At 39.9% G+C, this 19,244-nt stretch overlaps 1 protein-coding gene and 1 non-coding gene across 2 annotated transcripts in view; one reads left to right on the top strand and one right to left on the bottom strand.

Moving 5' to 3' along the window:
• Positions 1–321: 321 nt before the first annotated feature.
• LOC136137915 (small nucleolar RNA SNORA43) lies at positions 322–455 on the bottom strand. Its single transcript, XR_010656772.1, has one exon. It is a non-coding gene; the product is annotated as a small nucleolar RNA SNORA43 (small nucleolar RNA).
• A 6,750-nt stretch (positions 456–7,205) lies between these two features.
• The window catches only part of VWA8 (von Willebrand factor A domain containing 8), a 348,433-nt gene continuing 336,394 nt past the window's right edge, over positions 7,206–19,244 (top strand). Inside the window, exon 1 of the mRNA XM_065896053.1 lies at positions 7,206–7,368. Within this exon, the coding sequence (XP_065752125.1) occupies positions 7,206–7,368 (163 nt within the window). The remainder of the gene's footprint in view (positions 7,369–19,244) is intronic.

Genomic DNA, 19,244 nt, shown 5'->3' on the forward strand with positions numbered 1-19,244 from the left:
AGTCAAGCATCTCTGGCAAGACTTCAGGGATAAGGACTCTTGAAATTATGAGTGACAGAAAGCTAAGTCAAACTTCATTAAGTAAATATTATTTACTCACAGATATACAAAGGGGTGGTTCAAATTTGGCCAGTTCAGGGTTCAAAGAATATTGCCAGGACACTGTTGCTTTTGTTTTTTTGTTTTTTGTTTTTTTTCATTTAATTCTCACAACGAGCTTTATTTTATAAAGAAAAAGAACATCAAAGTCTTCAAGGGCCTGCGCACAGCTCCTACTGCAAGCGCACGTGGAAACAAGGTGCTCCGTCCTGCAGCTTCTGGTGATGTCCGGCTACAAACCATTCTTAGCGCCCACCGTTCTGAGCACTGAGGGTAGAAATAGCCACTTCCTCTCCGCCCCAACGTCACAGGTGCAGCAGGGCTGCCGCACCCGTGGTGCCGGCAAGTCCAGCATCTGCAGGGCAGTGTGTTGCTTTTGTTTTAATCATTTGCTTTGCTTTTCTCTGGCTCAGGCACGCTCTCCCTGAATTATAGCAAAGATGGCTCTGAGAGTGCTTGACTTACATGGGGGCTGTGAACAACTGTAATTTTAGCAAGGAGGAGTCCTTGCACCCATAGCCAACTCTGATAAAGTTCTCTGGTGCTGAATCAAGCTCTGTGAGTCTGAGTCATATGCCCAACCCTCATGCCCGGTGAGGTGGGACTAGGTAACTGACAGCCTCACCAGGTCTGGGAGATGCAGGTACTGAATGGAAAAGGGCTTACTTCCATTAGAGGAAGTAGAGGAAGTGGTTTCTCTCTAGTGTAGAGAAACCTAGATATTGCTGCTTTGGGGGAAAAGGGATAGAAGAAAGTTGTGCCCTTTTATAAGTTTTCAAATGTAACCATAGTTACTTAGTAATTAAGACTTCTAGACTCTCCTCCAAACACTGAATTTCATTACACTTAAAATCCTTTACATTACCAAGTTGCTTAATTTCTGAAGATTGGTTACTCAAATTGTTAACATCTCCTGAAAACCTATAGTGTGATCTGCTGGACACTTTACATGTATTATTAAGTCCTCACAACACCTTATTGAGCATTGTTATTTCTGTTTAAGATGGGGATACTGAAGGCCAGAAAGGCGGGTAATTTGCCCAATGACACACAACTAGGGGTGATGACGTGTAACTGGAGCCCAAAATTCACCGAGTTCCAAAGCCCATAGTCTTCCTACTTCCTACTTCTTCCTTGGTCCAACTTATTTGCTCACAAGTATCTGAGGATTCGAGCTGCAAAAATGCAGAGGGAAAAAGCAAGGGTGTTGACAATCTACTGAAAAAGTGTTCATATTCTTAATATAGAAAGAATTCTTAAAATCAGAATAATATTTCAAAAACTACATGAAGGAGAATTAGACAATTAGTAACAGAAATACAAAAGACTTTTAAACTTATGAATAAATGTTCATCCTCACTGGTAATCAAAGGAATAAAAATTAAAATAGCAATGGATGTTAGTTTCGGGGTACTACATAGACAATGATTTCCTTTCTTTTTCTTTTATCCCCCCCTTCCTCCCTCCCTCCCTCCTTCCTTTCCTTCCTTCCCTTCTTTATGATATCCTGCTTAGGCAAGGGATCATGGAAGCTGAGACTCTTGTACAAACTGATGGGAGTAAATATTGGTACAATCCCTTTATTTTACCCAAATTTAGTTTTCTTAAGATTGTTATGAGAAACCATCCATCCCCTGAGCCCCCCCTTCCCATCTCACAGCTGTTTTCGAATATTTCAGGCGATTCTTGGTATTTATCTTAATATCTCTAACATCACGCTGGTATTGCTACTTCTTGAGTTCTCGGAACTGTCTTGCTAATGCAGTCACGTCATAATTTTGGCTAGCTTAATAGTCAATGTTTACATCATTACGGCTATGTAAATGCCAGGTACAGCTGAGCCACATACTACGCTATACCTTTCCAGCACATTCTACTTTCCTTGAAATTAATAATTTTTTGTTCTTTTAGCTTTTCATGTATTCATCATTAACTCACTGCATTCAAACTCACTAGTGTTGTTTTCCATTTTCTTGACAATACTAGTGACTCTGACCTTCTTGAAGAAGTCTCTTTGAACCCTGACCTGACCTTATGGAGACTGGTGGCCTCCTGCCCTGTTGCACAGCTACCTCCCTTGGATCTCTCTTCACCGTCATTTGGGAATTCTCTTTTCCTATCTTGCATCACCATGTCTTTTCCCCAAGGTCTCTTCCTCTTTCTTGCCTTACTCCCTCTCTTCCTGTGAAAAGGTGCATAGGAAGTAAGTCGTTTTTGAGATTTTGCATGTCTGAAAATGTCTGTCTTCTGTCTTCACTCTTAATTGATAGTTTGGCTGGGTGGTAATTCTTAGCAAAAATTTTCTTTCAGAATTTTGAAGGCATTGCTTCATTGTCTTGTGGCTTCCGTTACTGCTATAGCAAGGGCAAATTTCTCCCTGGGGGGAGTGTACTGTATAGCAAATATACTTCTTGCTATAATGTACTCGTAATTTAAAAATACACCACAAAAGCACCATTTCTGCATTCAATGTTTCTCTCTGGAAGCTAGCAAACTCGTTTCTTTGTCCTCAGTTGACTGATATTTCACAACCTGCTTCCTTGGACTGAGCCCTTTTAATCTGGACACTTCCTTCATTTCTGGGAAATTTTCTTGAATTTTGATGATTCAGTGATTTCCTTCCTCATTAATTCTATTCTCACCTTCAGGAACTCCTGAATTCTGGACTTGTACATTGGACCTCCTGGACGGATCTTCTAAATTTGAAATATTTTCTTTGTCTTTTTGTTCTCCTTTCTGGAGGATTTAATCTGACTTTATCCTCTAAACTTTCTGCCAAGTTCATTTTATCTCTGCCATAAAAATTAGTCTTTACACATGACTAACTTTTGCCTTTGTTGATTCTTTTTTTATCTTTGTTTTTCACTTCATTAATTTTTGTTTATGTCTTTATTATTCCTTCTTTCAACTTCCTTTGGATTTAGTCTATTACTTTTTTTTAAACTTCTTAAGTTGACAAATTAACCTATTAATTTTTAGGCTCTAACCACAATATGGCTTTAGTGCCACATCACAGGATTTAATAGGAGGCATTTTCATTAATGTTCAGTTTCAAGTGTTTTCTAATTTTTTTCTTTGACTCATGAGTATATAGAAGTATACCTATTATTTTAATTTTCCTAAAATTGCTTTCTCATTTGATTGCATTAAGATCAGAAATAATGTCCTCTATTTTTAAATTTTTGTTGACACTTGCTTTGTAGCTTTTAATATAACCCATTTCTAATGTTTTACTTGTTCTTGCAAATAACAGGCACTCTCCAACTGATGCTTTTTGATTTTTTTGTATGTTCATCAAATAAAGCTTGTTAATTGTGCTGCTCAAATATCCTATATATCTACTGAGTTCCCTTTAAATTAAAATCATTGGCTTACATTTTTCTTCGTAACATGCAAATACTGTATCATGCCTTAAACCCATCTGACTTTCAAGTAAAAGCCACAATTCTTAGAGGGAAAAAAATAGTTCTACCTAGAATCAGGAAGACAGATGTGATTTCTTGCTGTTTCCCTTTGCAAATTTTTTTTGTAGTCCACCATTTAGCTAACTGTGTAGCGTCAGTTCTGGCTTTATGCTGGGGTCTTCAGTCTACTCCCTGCCCTGTTTCTGCCCCTATAGCTGTGGGCACCAGGGACAGTAGATATCCCCAGGGCATCCAGCACCTTCAGTGAGTCCTTACCTTCCCAGACTCTTCTTCCAGCTTCATTCCTGGTTTCAGAGAATTTCCTCTACTTTCACATAAATTTACAAATTCATTTTAAATGAAAATTTAAAATAGTTTACCCAGCATTATTAGGTGTTTTGTAGTGGGAGAGTTTCTGCTGGTGTAACTTTCTTACTTTACTCATCTCTCCCTCTTGCTTTTTTCCTGCCAGTATCCTAGTTTAAAAACATTTTATGGATGTAAAAGGGCCATATCATCTGTTTTCTTCTTTCCTTTTTCCCCCAATTCCCTGCTCAGTTTTTATTTTATTTTATTCTATTGTATTTATTTATTTTTTATTCTGGTTACTTGCAGATGAAGGGAGAGCACTTAACAAAGTGTTGACGAGGATAAAGAGGTGGGACAGCCTTCGCAGCAAAACAGTAACAGAAAGAACTGTTGTCTAGCTTTATAACTGAAATATGTGGGATGTAGGTGATCTCCTATAGTTATGGCTAAAGATGCATCTTCTTGGGCCCTTTCAGACCTACTGGATCAGAATCTCAGGGTAGGGGTGGGGAATGAAGCCTGAGAGTGGACATTTTAACAAGTTCTCCAGATGATCAGGAGGCACACTAATGTTTGGGAACCACTGTTATGGACCTTTGATTTCTCAGTAGGGTGGGCAGTAGGGAGGGATGAAGCAATTGGACATAGCATGGATGGATTATTAATTGCACTTTCCATCCAGTTACTGTAATGTGGCAGGCAAGAAATATTCCTCACAGACTCTGGAAAAAGTTTAACAGTAAATACCAGATTTTGGCAGTGTGTTTTATCAAAAGTACTAGTTATCTTAGGGAGAATTTGAGAGAGAAGTTACCTAGAGGTTATGATGGACATCTCTTAAAATAAAACACCTCTGGTTCATCTATTGAACATTCCTAAGGTCTACTCTTCTACTTTTTCTCATTCAGTGTCATAGCCACCAACTAGGGTCTCTTGTTTCAAGTTTTTTTTTTCTTTTTTTACCGCCACATAGCTATAACTTGATGCTTCCTGCCTTACTCAATTCATAGTTCATCACAGATTAAAATATCATGATCAAATTGATCAGATATGATCCATTGTATCATCCGGTGGTGACCCAATTTGCCTATAAGATGAAGTCCAACTTCTTCATTTGAGATTACCCAGCCATTCAAGATTCTTCAGTCTATAATCTTTTCCTCTTTCTCTGACAATACCTTCCCACTCTCCAAAGACTATGCCTCTCTCACCTGGCTGGTTTCAATGTCTCTGTAAATTAATCCGGCTTGTCAGGACTCTAAGCCTCTACTCATGCTTTCTATCACTCTTCTTTGTTTATCCAAATCTAAACTAGCATTCAAAGTGAAGCTCAGATGCTACCTCTTCTCTGGCTGCATTTTCTTCTCCACATTGCAGACCTGTCAATCCAAAAACTCTTCACCATTTTTCCATCTCCCAGAGGTTAACATACAAACTCTTTCCCCTTGCATACAACATAGCCCCACTTCCTCTTTCTGGTCGCATCTCTACAAACTACTTTATGCACTTGACCTCCAGACACAGTGACTCACTTTCTGATTCTCAGTCTTGCCACTCATTTTTAGTTTTCTGTACTTTGTATCTGTTCTTTCCTTTGCCAGATATGACTTGCCCTTTTCTCAGCCTGAAAAATTCTTGCGTATCCTTCAAGAACCTCTTCAAACATCACCTTCTCTGTGAAATCTCCCTGACCTCTCCCAGGTGAAGCACTCCACCCCAGAGCAGTTTGAGTCTAAATATCCTAAACATGTGTCTCATTGTGTTGTAAATCTTTATTTGTATGTCTGTGTTCTATACTTGATGTGAGCCTATTGCTACACAGTACCCGGCAGAATACTGTTTATCTAATAGTTGCTCAGTAAACGTTACCCAATGACTGAACACTGTAACCTGTATTGATCTCCCCAGTGCCGTAACTGCAAGGGCTCTTAGTGTTTATTCCAATCATTTTGCTAAATTGCCTTATATTATTCTTTCACTGTTTGAAGCATGTTCTAGATTCCAGTAAGATTAAATGGAGATGCCCTGGCCAAGGTACTTAACTCTCCCAGGCTCAGTTCCTTCATCTGTAAAAGGGGGGATAATAATAGCACCTCAATCAAAGTGTTGCTGTGTAAAATGAGACAATGCATTAAAATATTCAGCACCATGCCTGACACACTCAAAGTGGGAGAAGCATTTCATTAACTGTTACATTCTACATTTATGTCATTATCCCTTAGTATTCTCCGAGGGTTGTTGTGAAGATTATATGAGAACATATATGTGAAACCATGTTGTAATGCACTATGCAAACGTAGTCACCTTTATTTTCACTGTCTCCGCAACTAGGTTAGAAGCCCGTTTCAGCCTGAACACATTAAGTCCAATCCTCAGCAAGATGCACAAAGCCTTACCCAGCTCAGCTTCTTTCTTTTAAAGTCTCCCATTTTCTTCTCAGCACCTATCACAGGGTCATGCACATGTTAGGCACTCAAGGTAGATTTAAACATAGTAACAGCTCTAGAATTAGCAAGGCCTTGGCTGAAAGTGAAGCCTGCTGCATTCTTTTTGTTTGATGTTTGTTTTGTATAACTTGATTGAAACATTTTCCCTTGGTCAATGTACTCCTAATATTTTGGAGATGCTGTATAATTCTATTAGGCTTAGTTTGCTTTGTGGTAGGACCACTTCCCCTTTTGGCATCGATGCCAGGGAGGCAGCCTTAGCCAGGGTCCTACTTTTTTCTCTTACTAAAGACATAAATTATATAACTCTTGCATTGCAGAACGACTGAAAAAGTGCTTGATTTGGGTCCTTTCTGACATTTTGGCAACTTCTATGTATCACTCCCGTTTAGAATTTATAAAGATGTGGTAGGAAAACATGTGGAAAAAATAAAAGAGTAAGGCTTTCAGGTACTGATTGGAAACACAGGTGGGGGTACAAGGAATCCAGATAGGTGAAAGTTCCCACAATCTTCAGAAAACGTACTCAAGTTCTGAAGAGGGTTTGAAGCAGTGTACAGGGAAAGCGCAATATATTAAGACAAAGAGAGTCGAATTCTCCTTAAACCCTTAAGCAACTCCCGAGCACAGGGGAACGACTAGAGGCCTGCCTGGGGAATCCACGGGGATCATCGCAGGTGAGGGCGAGAAGGGCGAGGCGCGCCCCGGAGCCACAGGCCTGCAGGTGCTCCGCCCTGTCTGCCCCGCGGCACGGGCCGATTCCTTTCGCCCCGCTGGGCCAGGGCGGCCCGAGACGGCTGAGCCCGCCGCGCTGGGGGAAGGAGTTTCCGGCGGACTCGGCGCGGTGCCGCTTCCTGTCCCCCTCGTCGCGCCGTCTCACACCGGCCGTCCGGGACGCGGCTCGTAGCGGACCCCCCTCCCCGTGCCCGGCGACGCCCCCGGCCCCATGCAATCCCGGCTCCTGCTCCTCGGGGCCCCGGGCGGCCGCGGAGGCCCAGCTGCGCGGCGCGTGAGGCTGCTCCTGGGGCAGGTGGTGCGGCGCCAGCCGGGCGGCGACGCGCGGCGCTCGGAGGTCAAGCTGCTGCACGCCGGGGCGGGGGCCGACACAGGTAACCCCGAGACGCCTCGCAGCCCAGCGCTCCGCGCGGGGCTCCCGCGCACCTCCGCGCCTGCCTCCCCCCCCCCTCCCCCGCCCCCCGCAATCCCTGCTGCTTCAACTGGGGAGGAGCGCTGCGCCGGGAGCTAGGAGATGGAGGTTCTAGTATCCACCTCGCCGCTAACTGCTGTGTAACGCGGGGCCAGGCGCTTGCACTCTCTGAGCCTCATGTAACCCGTGGGAACTGGACTTAGGTTTCTGATGACCTGGAATAGTGCTTTCTCCTTCCCGTACTGCTTCTTTCATCCCCCCCGCCCCCCGGGATTCTGACTTAGATTACAGCACACGCAGAGCTTAATGCAGCAACCCTCAGAGGGTGTTGAAAGCTGGACTTGACCTTGCTCTCTGAGTCCCAAGGGCCTGGAAGTCAGTCTGTGCCATGTTCCAGCCAGGGTTAGTGGCGGCTTAGAAGTGTACGTTCTCGCCGAAGAACCCCTCGTTAGGTTTTAAATGTATCCACGAGTCTTTCCAAGTTTTACTTGGAGTTTTCATTTCTCACAGGTTCACAATTTCTTAGAACTGAAAACCACAATTTAATTTAGTTAAAACCCCTGACTCTATAATTGAGGTAATTGAGACCCAGAAAGGAAAAGTGACTTCCAGAAGATCACACAGCTAACCCTAGGCTGTGAAAGCGCAGAGTCCTAACCACTGGACCACCAGGGAATTCCCAGCTCTGATTTCTAAGCTCAGTATTTCTTGGCTCTATCTGAGATGATTTTAGGGATGTGTGTGTGTGTGTGTGTGTGTGTGTGTGTGAGCGCGCTGGAGCTAGAGCATTTGTGCTGGTTAAGGGAAGGGATGTATGTTGTTGCTCCACGTGAATGGCTAAGTGATTCTAGACAAGATTTTGTCAGTGTCATTGCTTAGAATAAAGGAGGTATTCACCTGAGATTGCTAGTTTCATGGTTCTTCTTGCACCCCCATCCCAATAATTTTCCTTGTCAGAAGTGAGGGAGTTTAAGTCCCATCCATTTCATCATTCATTCATTAAACAATTTTTTCTTTTTCCTGTATAGGGTTGTGATTTGGGATTTTGCCCCTTTATAAATTATTATGCTTCTAGGGTGTTTGTTTTTTAGTCTTTGAGTTTTTTATTTGTTAGTTTCTCCTTTGTCCTAGAAGGCAGAGGTCAATGTTAGAAGTGTAGCGTAATCCATAACTCGTGATTTGGAGTGAACAGTCTGAGTTGGAGGCCATTTCTGCACCGTCTAGGTACGGGGATTTGAGGGTAGGTTACTTAATTTTGTGTCCCAGTTTCCTTAACTGTAAAATGAGGATAAGGAAAGTATATTTGATAGGGTTGTTGTAAGGATTTAGTTTATACAATCCCTGGCACATATTAATGTTCAATAAAAATTAGCTTCTTTATTATTCTTAGTGTATGTTATTTTCAGCTATGTGAGATTTATTGTTTCCTTGGCTTTAGAAGAAATGAAACCAGTTCCTTTTAGGTTTGAACTGTGAGAACTGTCTAGGTAGGCTGGTGGAGCAGGGTTAATTCATGGGAACTTTAAAAAGAAAAATGTTCTTTATACATGAAAAATACATGTTGATTATAAAAACATTAGACACGGCCTCAAAATCTGTGGTATGTCCAGCAAATCAAAGTACAGGCTTTGCTTCAAATGTGAGAGTCATGTACACATTACAAAAAACATATTAACTTCTTAGACTCAGTCACTTAGCATGACACCACATGGAGTAAATTATGTTAACCCTACTTGCCTTGCCACTGCAAAGATTCTCAAGGTTGAAGGTATGAGGGCTGTGGATAAATGTACCTGAAAACTCACCAGAGATCTGGACTCAAGTAAGAACAGCTGTGAGCCAGGTAAACAGGAGGCAAGTTCTGGGCTTCCCTGGGACATAACATTGGCCATCAAGGTTGAAGTGTCCCATTTTGAACCAGATGTCACACACAGACATGTGAACCACAAATAGCATTATGCTGTAATGAATTACAGTTTAGATTGGAAAGATGCTCTCAGCTACACTCAGACATGTGACTAGTAGCTCACCTCTCTGCAAGTAATTGACCTTGCTTCCTAGTAGTTTGGAAAAAGAACAACACAGATGCAAATTATATACTATTCTTATCTCTCCTGGGCTGTATGTATGTCTTATTTATCTTTATATTCCTTTTTGTGCATGTCAACTCTTTGTACCTAAGAAGTATTCAGTGGCTTATTATCTTCCGGTTTGTACAGAGAGGGAGCAAGAGAGCCTGGAATTGCCTTGCTGGCTTTCAAGATAGGAGCTTTATAAAGCCGGAGAAGCAGAAGGAAGAGAGGGTCATTTTGTTTAAAAACAAAAAAAAATCCCCAAACCCACTGCTTTTTATCTTTTGCTATTAGGTAGTCTAAACATCCATAATTTGTAAATTCTTTATATCTCTTTACACTTCAATTGGTTGTATTGTCTCTTGGTTTTAGGAACAAAGCGGTTAACAAGGAGGTTAGCTACTGCAAAGAGTTGTCTTTTTTTTTGTTTTTGTTTTTTTTTGGATGGCTGCGGGGCTTGTGGGATCTTAATTCCCCGACCAGGGATCGAACCCAGGCCCTTGGCAGTGAGAGTGCAGAGTCCTAACCACTGGACCGCCAGGGAATTCCCTGCAAAGAATTTTCATAACGATCATTGTAGTGTTTTCACAGAAGGAGCCAAATTAGTTCAGTAGGATTCTGATGTCAAACAGGCTCAGATATGCCATAGATTAAGATCAAATGATAAATCTGGAAACATAACTCTATAAATCCACTGTGACACATTGAGTGCCATCCTTTCACACCCTTACTATTAAAGGGGTTCACTATTTTATCTTTCTGACTTTTGTGTATAGGTTTGTTTATAGAAATATTTAAAAATATTGATACTTTTTGTACAAGAAATCTATGTTCATTGTAGTGAAAAATATAGACAAATCCCCTAAAATATCTTTCCATGCAAATTCATGATTGTCATTTTTTTGTGTGTGTTACTACTATCAGTTTTTGTAAAAAATATATATAATATGCATTTATATAAATACATATTTCTTTTTAAAAAATGGAATCATGTATGTTTTACAGTTTATTCTCAGCCATTATTAACGTACTAACATAGTGATAAATATTGTTATATATGGTCATTTTAAATAGGCATTAAGTTCATACATTTATCCATATAATTTATTTTACCAGTTTCCCACGCTTAGACATTCAGGTTGTCTATTTTTAAATATGTAAACAGTGCAATAAACATCCATCCATATGTATTTTTGTAACTTTAAGATTATATCCTCGGGTTATAATAGAACTAATGACTTTGGGGAAGGGAAATATAGAACTCCTGCTTCAATTCAGAAATACGGTGTAAAGGGAAAAACTGCACTGTGTGTGTGCGGGTCTTAGCTCTGTATTTACTAGGTATTGAACTTTGGGGAAATTATTAACTACTTTGAACCTGCAGCAGGCTATTTTGACCCTGAGGACAGTGTGACTTTTGTGTATTAAAGAATTTAGCAGTAAAATCCCAGAACAGTTGTAACCTAATAAATTGCTGGACAATTTATTGGGAACATGCAGACTAGCCTGGAAATTGCTGATATGTTTGGTTTTCTCTTGGGTCTAAGTTTTGTATTAAAAAAACCCAATGATGACACTTAAGGGTTCTTAACCAGGGGTAATTCCCGTTCCCCAGGGGACATTTGGCAGTGTCTGAAGGCATTTTTTGGTTGTCCTAACCAGGAGGAAGGGGGTGCTACTGGTATCTAGTGGGTGGAGGCCAGTAAATCTGCTGAACATTCTACAGTGCACAGGACAGCCCCTAACAATAAAGAATCATTTGGCCCAAAATGTCGGTCGTGCTGGCTGTTGAGAAACCCTGAACGAAACCAACTTCTTTGGTTGGTTTAGTTCAAAGCTACAAGTCATTGAATTGTGAGTCCATTTCAGAGTCGAATGTCCTAAGGTGTGTCTATTCATTGACTTAATTTGTAGTTTACAGTTCAGAAGGCATTAAGCATCTCCCATTTTAGGAGAAGGGCTACCACAGATGTGCCTGAAATACGTAACTAAGAAAAGCATTTTTGAGATTGGTAAAGATTTTGACAGTAGAACAGCTTTGAAATATCTGAGGAAAATACCCATATTTCTCCTGGGTTAGCCAAGAACTAAATAAAAATTATTAATCATATAAAAAATTTGAAGTCTTATTAGAAACTAGCAATACAAAATAAAACTCTGACAAAGCTATATACTAAAAAATTTGTTATTGATGAAACATTGAAGAAAGAGCAAAATCTTTTTGGTGTTCAGTCCACGCTGATGGCCACAAAGGAAAACAGAGTTGCAGAAGATATAATTGGTGAAATTCTATATGGACAAAAAAAGTGATTGATAAATCCTCACTATAAAATAATTCTTTAAATAAAAGAAAAATAAAAATGTGCTCTATAAAAATTGATCAAGGAGTTCTTTTGGCTTAATTTTGCTCGAAAGTTAACTTTGATGAAAATTTATGAACGCTAGTATTATTCTGATTAAAATGTTTGTTTTCAGAATATCCTCAGGGTCAAAATGTTATATATTCCTCTCTGAGTATGTATCTTCTTTGTAAAATAGGGATAGCTACACTTGCTTTGCCTGCCTTTACCTTACAAAAATTGTTGTGTTAGTCAGCAGTCATTAGGTTTTAAGTGACAGAAATGTGCACAGAAAAGCATATGATTGGTTCACATAGGTGGAAGGTCCAATGGCTTCAGACTGGACTAGATGCAGGATATTAGAACATCTGTAGGGCTTGGGCTCTCTCTGTCTTTCCCCATGGTTCCCCCACTCTCCACTCTTCCTTTATTGGATCTACTTTTTGCAATATTGGTTTCAATGTCTGGCAGGCTTTCTTCAGCTGGTAACAGCCTTACTGACAGCCCCAGACTTTGACTCTCCTTAGAGTTCACAATGTGAGAAGAAGAGAGAACATCTTTTCCTGTGAGCTCTGAAAAATCCTGGCGAGAAATCTTATTGGCCAAGCTTGGATCACAGGCCCATCTCTAAAACAACCACTGTGGTCAGAGAGTGGAATGTTCTGGCAGGGCTTGTGCAGGGTACTCATTTCTGGGCATTTGGATGCAGGGGTAAAGGTTGGGAGGAGTGGTATAAACTACCCAAACCAAATTGGGTGGGTTCCTCACTGGAGAGAGGGATTCTGTTGTCAAAAGAGGAAAGAATATTGGGCATGTAAAACAAAACAGCTGTCCACTAAAAATCAAGTGAATAGGGCTTCCCTGGTGGCGCAGTGGTTGAGAATCCGCCTGCCGATGCAGGGGACACGGGTTCGTGCCCCGGTCCGGGAGGGTCCCACATGCTGCGGAGCGGCTTGATGGCTGCAACATCCTTTGTTTATTAATATGGCAGCCAGTATTTTATTTTATTTTATTTATTTATTTTAACATCTTTATTGGGGTATAATTGCTTTACAATGATGTGTTTCTGCTTTATAACAAAGTCAATCAATTATACATATACATATGTTCCCATATCTCTTCCCTCTTGCATCTCCCTCCCTCCCACCCTCCCTATCCCACCCCTCCAGGCTGTCACAAAGCACAGAGCCGATATCCCTGTGCCATGCGGCTGCTTCCCACTAGCTATCTACCTTACGTTTGTTAGTGTATATATGTCCATGCCTCTCTCTCGCCCTGTCACAGCTCACCCTTCCCCCTCCCCATATCCTCAAGTCCGTTCTCCTGTAGGTCTGCGTCTTCATTCCTGTCTTACCCCTAGGTTCTTCATGACATTTTTTTCCCCTTAAATTCCATATATATGTGTTAGCATACGGTATTTGTCTCTCTCTTTCTGACTTACTTCACTCTGTATGACAGACTCTAGGTCTATCCACCTCATTACAAATAGCTCAATTTTGTTTCTTTTTAAGGCTGAGTAATATTCCATTGTATATATGTGCCACATCTTCTTTATCCATTCATCTGATGATGGGCACTTAGGTTGTTTCCATCTCCGGGCTATTGTAAATAGAGCTACAGTGAACATTTTGGTACATGACTCTTTTTGAATTTTGGTTTTCTCAGGGTATACGCCCAGTAGTGGGATTGCTGGGTCATATGGTAGTTCTATTCGTAGTTTTTTAAGGAACCTCCATACTGTTCTCCATAGTGGCTGAATCAATTCCCAGTCCCACCAGCAGTGCAAGAGTGTCCCCTTTTCTCCACACCCTCTCCAGCATTTATTGTTTCTAGATTTTTTGATGATGGCCATTCTGACTGGTGTGAGATGATATCTCATTGTAGTTTTGATTTGCATTTCTCTAATGATTAATGATGTTGAGCATTCTTTCATGTGTTTGTTGACAGTCTATATATCTTCTTTGGAGAAATGTCTATTTAGGTCTTCTGCTCATTTTTGGATTGGGTTGTTTGTTTTTTTGTTATTGAGCTGCATGAGCTGCTTGTAAATTTTGGAGATTAATCCTTTGTCAGTTGCTTCATTTGCAAATGTTTTCTCCCATTCTGAGGGTTGTCTTTTGGTCTTGTTTATGGTTTCCTTTGCTGTGCAAAAGCTTTGAAGTTTCATTAGGTCCCATTTGTTTATTTTTGTTTTTATTTCCATTTCTCTAGGAGGTGTGTCAAAAAGGATCTTGCTGTGATTTATGTCATAGAGTGTTATGCCTATGTTTTCCTCTAAGAGTTTGATAGTTTCTGGCCTTACATTTAGGTCTTTAATCCATTTTGAGCTTATTTTTGTGTATGGTGTTAGGGAGTGATCTAATCTCATACTTTTACATGTAGCTGTCCAGTTTTCCCAGCAGCACTTATTGAAGAGGCTGTCCTTTCTCCACTGTATATTCCTGCCTCCTTTATCAAAGATAAGGTGACCATATATGTGTGGGTTTATCTTTGGGCTTTCTATCCTGTTCCATTGATCTGTCTTTCTGTTTCTTGTGTCAGTACCATACTGTCTTGATTACTGTAGCTTTGCAGTATAGTCTGAAGTCAGGGAGCCTGATTCCTCCAGCTCCGTTTTTCATTCTCAAGATTGCTTTGGCTATTCGGGGTCTTTTGTGTTTCCATACAAATTGTGGCAGCCAGTATTTTAGTTCATGGTCTCTCTGGTCCAAATTTGACCAATGTTTGGAAGACATTTCATGACCAGTTTTTTCCCATGTTGCTAGGAATTCTCCTTCCTAGGTCAGGCAAAGATTCTTGTTGATATGCAGCTCCAGGTGCTACTTTCTGGATTAGGCCCTGTTGATAATTTAAAATTCTCTGGATCCTCTGTCTTACTAGTCTGTTATGATCCAGGAGATACTTTCTCTTGTTGCTTCTTCCCATACCTAGAATTACACTATTACAATTATTCTATGTAGAGTTATAAATGTGATCTAATTCCTCAAGATGTTTAGCCATTATCAATTTTGTTGGAGGCCTGGTTACACATTGGGTAATGTAAGAGACAAGAATTTTATAAAATAGACAGGATGTAAGTAATACAGCTGGTAATGTTGGCAGTCATAGTGCAGCAGGGAGACACAAAGCATAAACAGTTTAGAAACAAAGAACAAATTAAAACAATGATTAGTGTAACTAGTTGTAATCTGGTTGCAATAAACCATCAAGAATTTGGAGAGAGAAAATTAAATCTAGTCTTTCACCAGCTTACTTTTAACAACAAAATTCACTTATTTAATTAACTTTAATCTAAACCTAGCCAATCCTGACCATCCACAAACCTTCCATTACTTTCTGTATCCATATTAGTTTGTCCCTTATTTTTTTCCATCCAGAAAGAACCAGCTCTAAGATAAGCTTACTTTCTTTTCCCTTAATAAAATGCAATTCCATTTCTAATATCTTCTTTACAGAAAAACACACATTCTACTTTCCTACTGTATACTGAAATGTTTACGTTATTATTTCAATTAGCTTTAATTACATGTTTAAATTTGATGGACATCTCAAAGACACAGGAAGAGAAATACCAGTTCCCTCTACAAGGCTTTTGTTTAAGGTCAGAATTCTGAGAAGATATTTTGTCAAACTTTTTAACTTAACTGCATACACACACACACGCACACACACACACACACACAAATTAGCCCAACTTGGCCATTTAAGGTTGAGATCTCTTTTAGTATAATTTAGGTACTTGCAAGTATGATCTGGCTGACATATTAGTTGGAGGTTGGCTTTCTGGTGCCCCTTTAAAGATGTCTGGTCAGCCTCCTCCCCACCCTCTCAGCTCAGACTTCTTGGTTTCCTTTACTGAGCAAATCCCAGGTTCCCCTAATGTCTTCCAATTAGGGGGGTCTCCCAGTGTTTTTCAACCAGGCTCCCCTAATGTTACTGAGTCCAAGCTCACTCTGCTCGCTGCATGACAGGCCAATAAATCGGAGACAGGTATTGAGGCAAGGAATAACGACTTTATTCAGAAAGCCGGCAGAGCGAGAAGATGGCAGACTAATGTCTCCGAAAAACCATCTTATCAGAGTTTGGATGCCGGTTTTTTTTATAGAACAGAGAGGGGGAGGAGATGAGGAAATAATGTAAAAAGGCCATAAGATTTGCAACTGTCCCCTGGAATGGCCAGCCTTGTGGAGGGGATGTGTTAATTTCTTCTTTCTTGCAGCCATCCGCAGGTGGACAGGGTCAGGATGTACAAAGGCACTTTGGTTTAACATTCCGGCAGAGGGGCAGGGTTCCCTGAGGCAGTCCATTGTGTATAGACAGCATCCTTTTAGTGAAGAAAGGCAGCGGAAAGCAAAGGTTAAAGTAGAAGAAATAGATTCAACATATAGTCAGATTTGGCTCTTCCCTGTTACCCTAATAGCTTTAGATTGGGGGGGGGGTCACTCCCTAATGTCTTTCAGTTGGGAAGCCAGGTACCTGTTAGACACCGCCAAATGAAACTCAGGATCATCAGCTGTTAACAGGAGATCCTAGAGCCAGGAGAGACCCAGATTTGTTTGGACTCTGAGGAGGCGGATGGGCACAAGAGGCCTCTTCTGGTGTCAAGGTTCTGGATCCTTGTAGAGTTTAGGCAAAGGAGAGAAGTATGCTCTGGGTCCCTTTGTAATTGGTTGCCAAAACCGTCGACTGAAAAAAATGTACAACCTAGAAGTTGAGTTATGTTTAATTCGGTGGACAGTTTGAAGACTTCAAGCCTGGAACACAGGATCTCAGATAACCCGGGACTGCTTCATCGAAGAGGCAAGGGGGGAACCAGGATGTATAGTTTTTTCAATAAAGACCAGGTAGTTGGAACATCAAAAGATTACTGTTAATTAAAGAAAATCAGATGTCTCAAGTTAAGGAATTTAGCGCTTTTCTATGCATGAGAAGATACAAAGTCTGGGCTCATTGAAATCATTCCTTTGAAATGCACTTCAGATATTTAGGGCCAGTACCCTGTGCTTTCTTATCCCAAGTCTCTTCAGGGTGCACTGTCCGGGAGGGCATTTTGTTTTTATCCTGAGCTCCCTCAGGGCTCACCTTCGGGGTGGCTGTAATGTCCTTTGTTTACTGATATGGCAGGCAGTATTTTGGTTCACAAATGGAATCAGAATATCCTAGTGATTTGTTAGCTACCACCTCTTTTTGAAAATAGATAAAAAGCTCATCTTTAACTGTCAGAAAGTGTATGTTATTTCTTTATTTCCTTGATTTGTATTGCAATTACACTTACTCCTCATAATTTTATCTTAATATATTCTTATTCTTGAAAGTTTTATCTTTATCATATTTTTCTGCAATGAAAAATGTCTAAATGTTAAAATGTTTCTATCATTATAATTATTAGAGCACAATTGTTCAAAAGAACATTAATATGTTTCAAATTTTCTTAAAAACTAAAATTTTGTGGAAACATACCTATTAATAACATGAGAAGCATTTTTTCCCAGTTGACTATAAATTACTGTAATGAATATTCCCTAATTTTATTGCTGGAATATAAAGAATTTTGATATAGCAATATCACTCAATTTTTTGCAGACTTTCTAAGTCAAAAATATGTTGATTTATTATCAAAAATGATATTTTTAATGATCTATAAACTGGCAACTTGATTATAGCCTTTTCATTTTGTTCATGGCAAAGAATTGGAAACCACTTGACTTGCAAGTAAAGTCACTGACCCAGCCAATAGAATCATTCCGCCTCAATATCTGGGAAGTTCACTAAAAAGGCTTCACGAAAATTTATCAAATGGCTATGGTTATTTTCTCACATAGAGGCTGCTTTTTTATTCTAATGTACTCAGAAAGAGATGTTAAAATAAAACTTTCATTCGACATATCTTTGCCAACACAATATTTTTTGGAGAAAACGCTTTTACTTTATCACATGTTTAAATACTTTCTGTCAAATTCTTAGTTTTCATAATTAACAAAGGTAGTCTGTACTGTCAAATCCAATCAGCCAAATTAGACTTTCTGACAGAAAAAGTATTTTTCCCTTTCAATTCAAATGAATGTGTTAATGTATATTTTAAGAAATGTTATAAAAACCACTGAAAAATAAATTGTGGGACACATTTTGAAGGCTAGATTACTAAAGGCAGTAAAGCCAAGAATAAAGGAATCTCTTGGTTACATATTTAAGTTATTTATTTCATAATATATGATAATATAGTTTTGCTCTTTAATGTATAGTAAAGTAATATGGTTAAAATTATTTAGTAAAGAGGACTGTGGCAGAAGTCATGATTTTTTTTTATTAAATGTGTAATGAACTTTGTTTATGGGCCTTAGAGAACAATTAAATAGAAATCATGTATAACAATCAGTAATAAATTCATCCATTTCTTTAGACCTCATGATCAATCTTTGACTTTGTATTTAGTGGAACAGAACACTATTTGGTTCAGAAGCTAGTATATAACCTTTTCATTATAAGAGTTAGAAAATAGCATTTTATAAGATGAGGAATGACTATATTGGAATGAATAATTCATGATGATGTTTGAGAATAACTTTTTGTGTACCTTTTCGAAAGATACACATCTGATCTGAAACATTTAAAAGTTTTCTCTGTTCTTTTTATCCAGTGTATTGTGAAAAATTTGGTAGTGCTGAAACCTATTTCAGTTACATTAAAATGAATCAGGGGCTTCCCTGGTGGCGCAGTGGTTGAGAGTCCGCCTGCCGATGCAGGGGACACGGGTTCGTGCCCCGGTCCGGGAAGATCCCACATGCCACGGAGCGGCTGGGCCCGTGAGCCATGGCCGCTGAGCCTGCACGTCCGGAGCCTGTGCTCTGCAACGGGCGAGGCCACAGCGGTGAGAGGCCTGTGTACCGCAAAAAAAAAAAAAAAAAAATGAATCAGCATTAATAATGTGTACTGCTTCGGATGTTCAGAGGTGCCTTTTTTTTTTTTCTATGAATAGCATGTTCTCAAGATAAGAATTGAGAAAAGCTGAAAAAGTAGCTTACCTATAAGGTTGTGAAAAGCCAGTTTTCGAAGCTTTTTTTGCTTTGCTCTCTAAGCTCTCCCATCTTGGATTATTTGACAGTACTCACTCACACTTCCTCACTCTGCAATATACTGTATCTGACACAGGCCAACACAGGTCAAACTACTCTGGTCAGTTCTAAAGCTACTCTTCACTTTTAGTAGAACTATATGAGATGGAAAGAGTATTCCTAGGCAGGTTTATGTTGATTTGAATACTTTTGAAAGCAGGCTTCTCCTCAACCATAATTAAATATGCCCCTTTGTTTGGTCTCCTGGAGCAACGCACCATTCACTATAGTAGTAAACTAAGTGAGAGAAGGGCTCCTGAAAAGACCCGTGGGGATGGAGAGCCTGTAGGGCCATTCTCAGTCAGGTCAATGTTA

This window comes from Phocoena phocoena, chromosome 18 (genome assembly GCF_963924675.1).
Source record: "Phocoena phocoena chromosome 18, mPhoPho1.1, whole genome shotgun sequence".
NCBI classification, from domain to species: domain Eukaryota; kingdom Metazoa; phylum Chordata; class Mammalia; order Artiodactyla; family Phocoenidae; genus Phocoena; species Phocoena phocoena.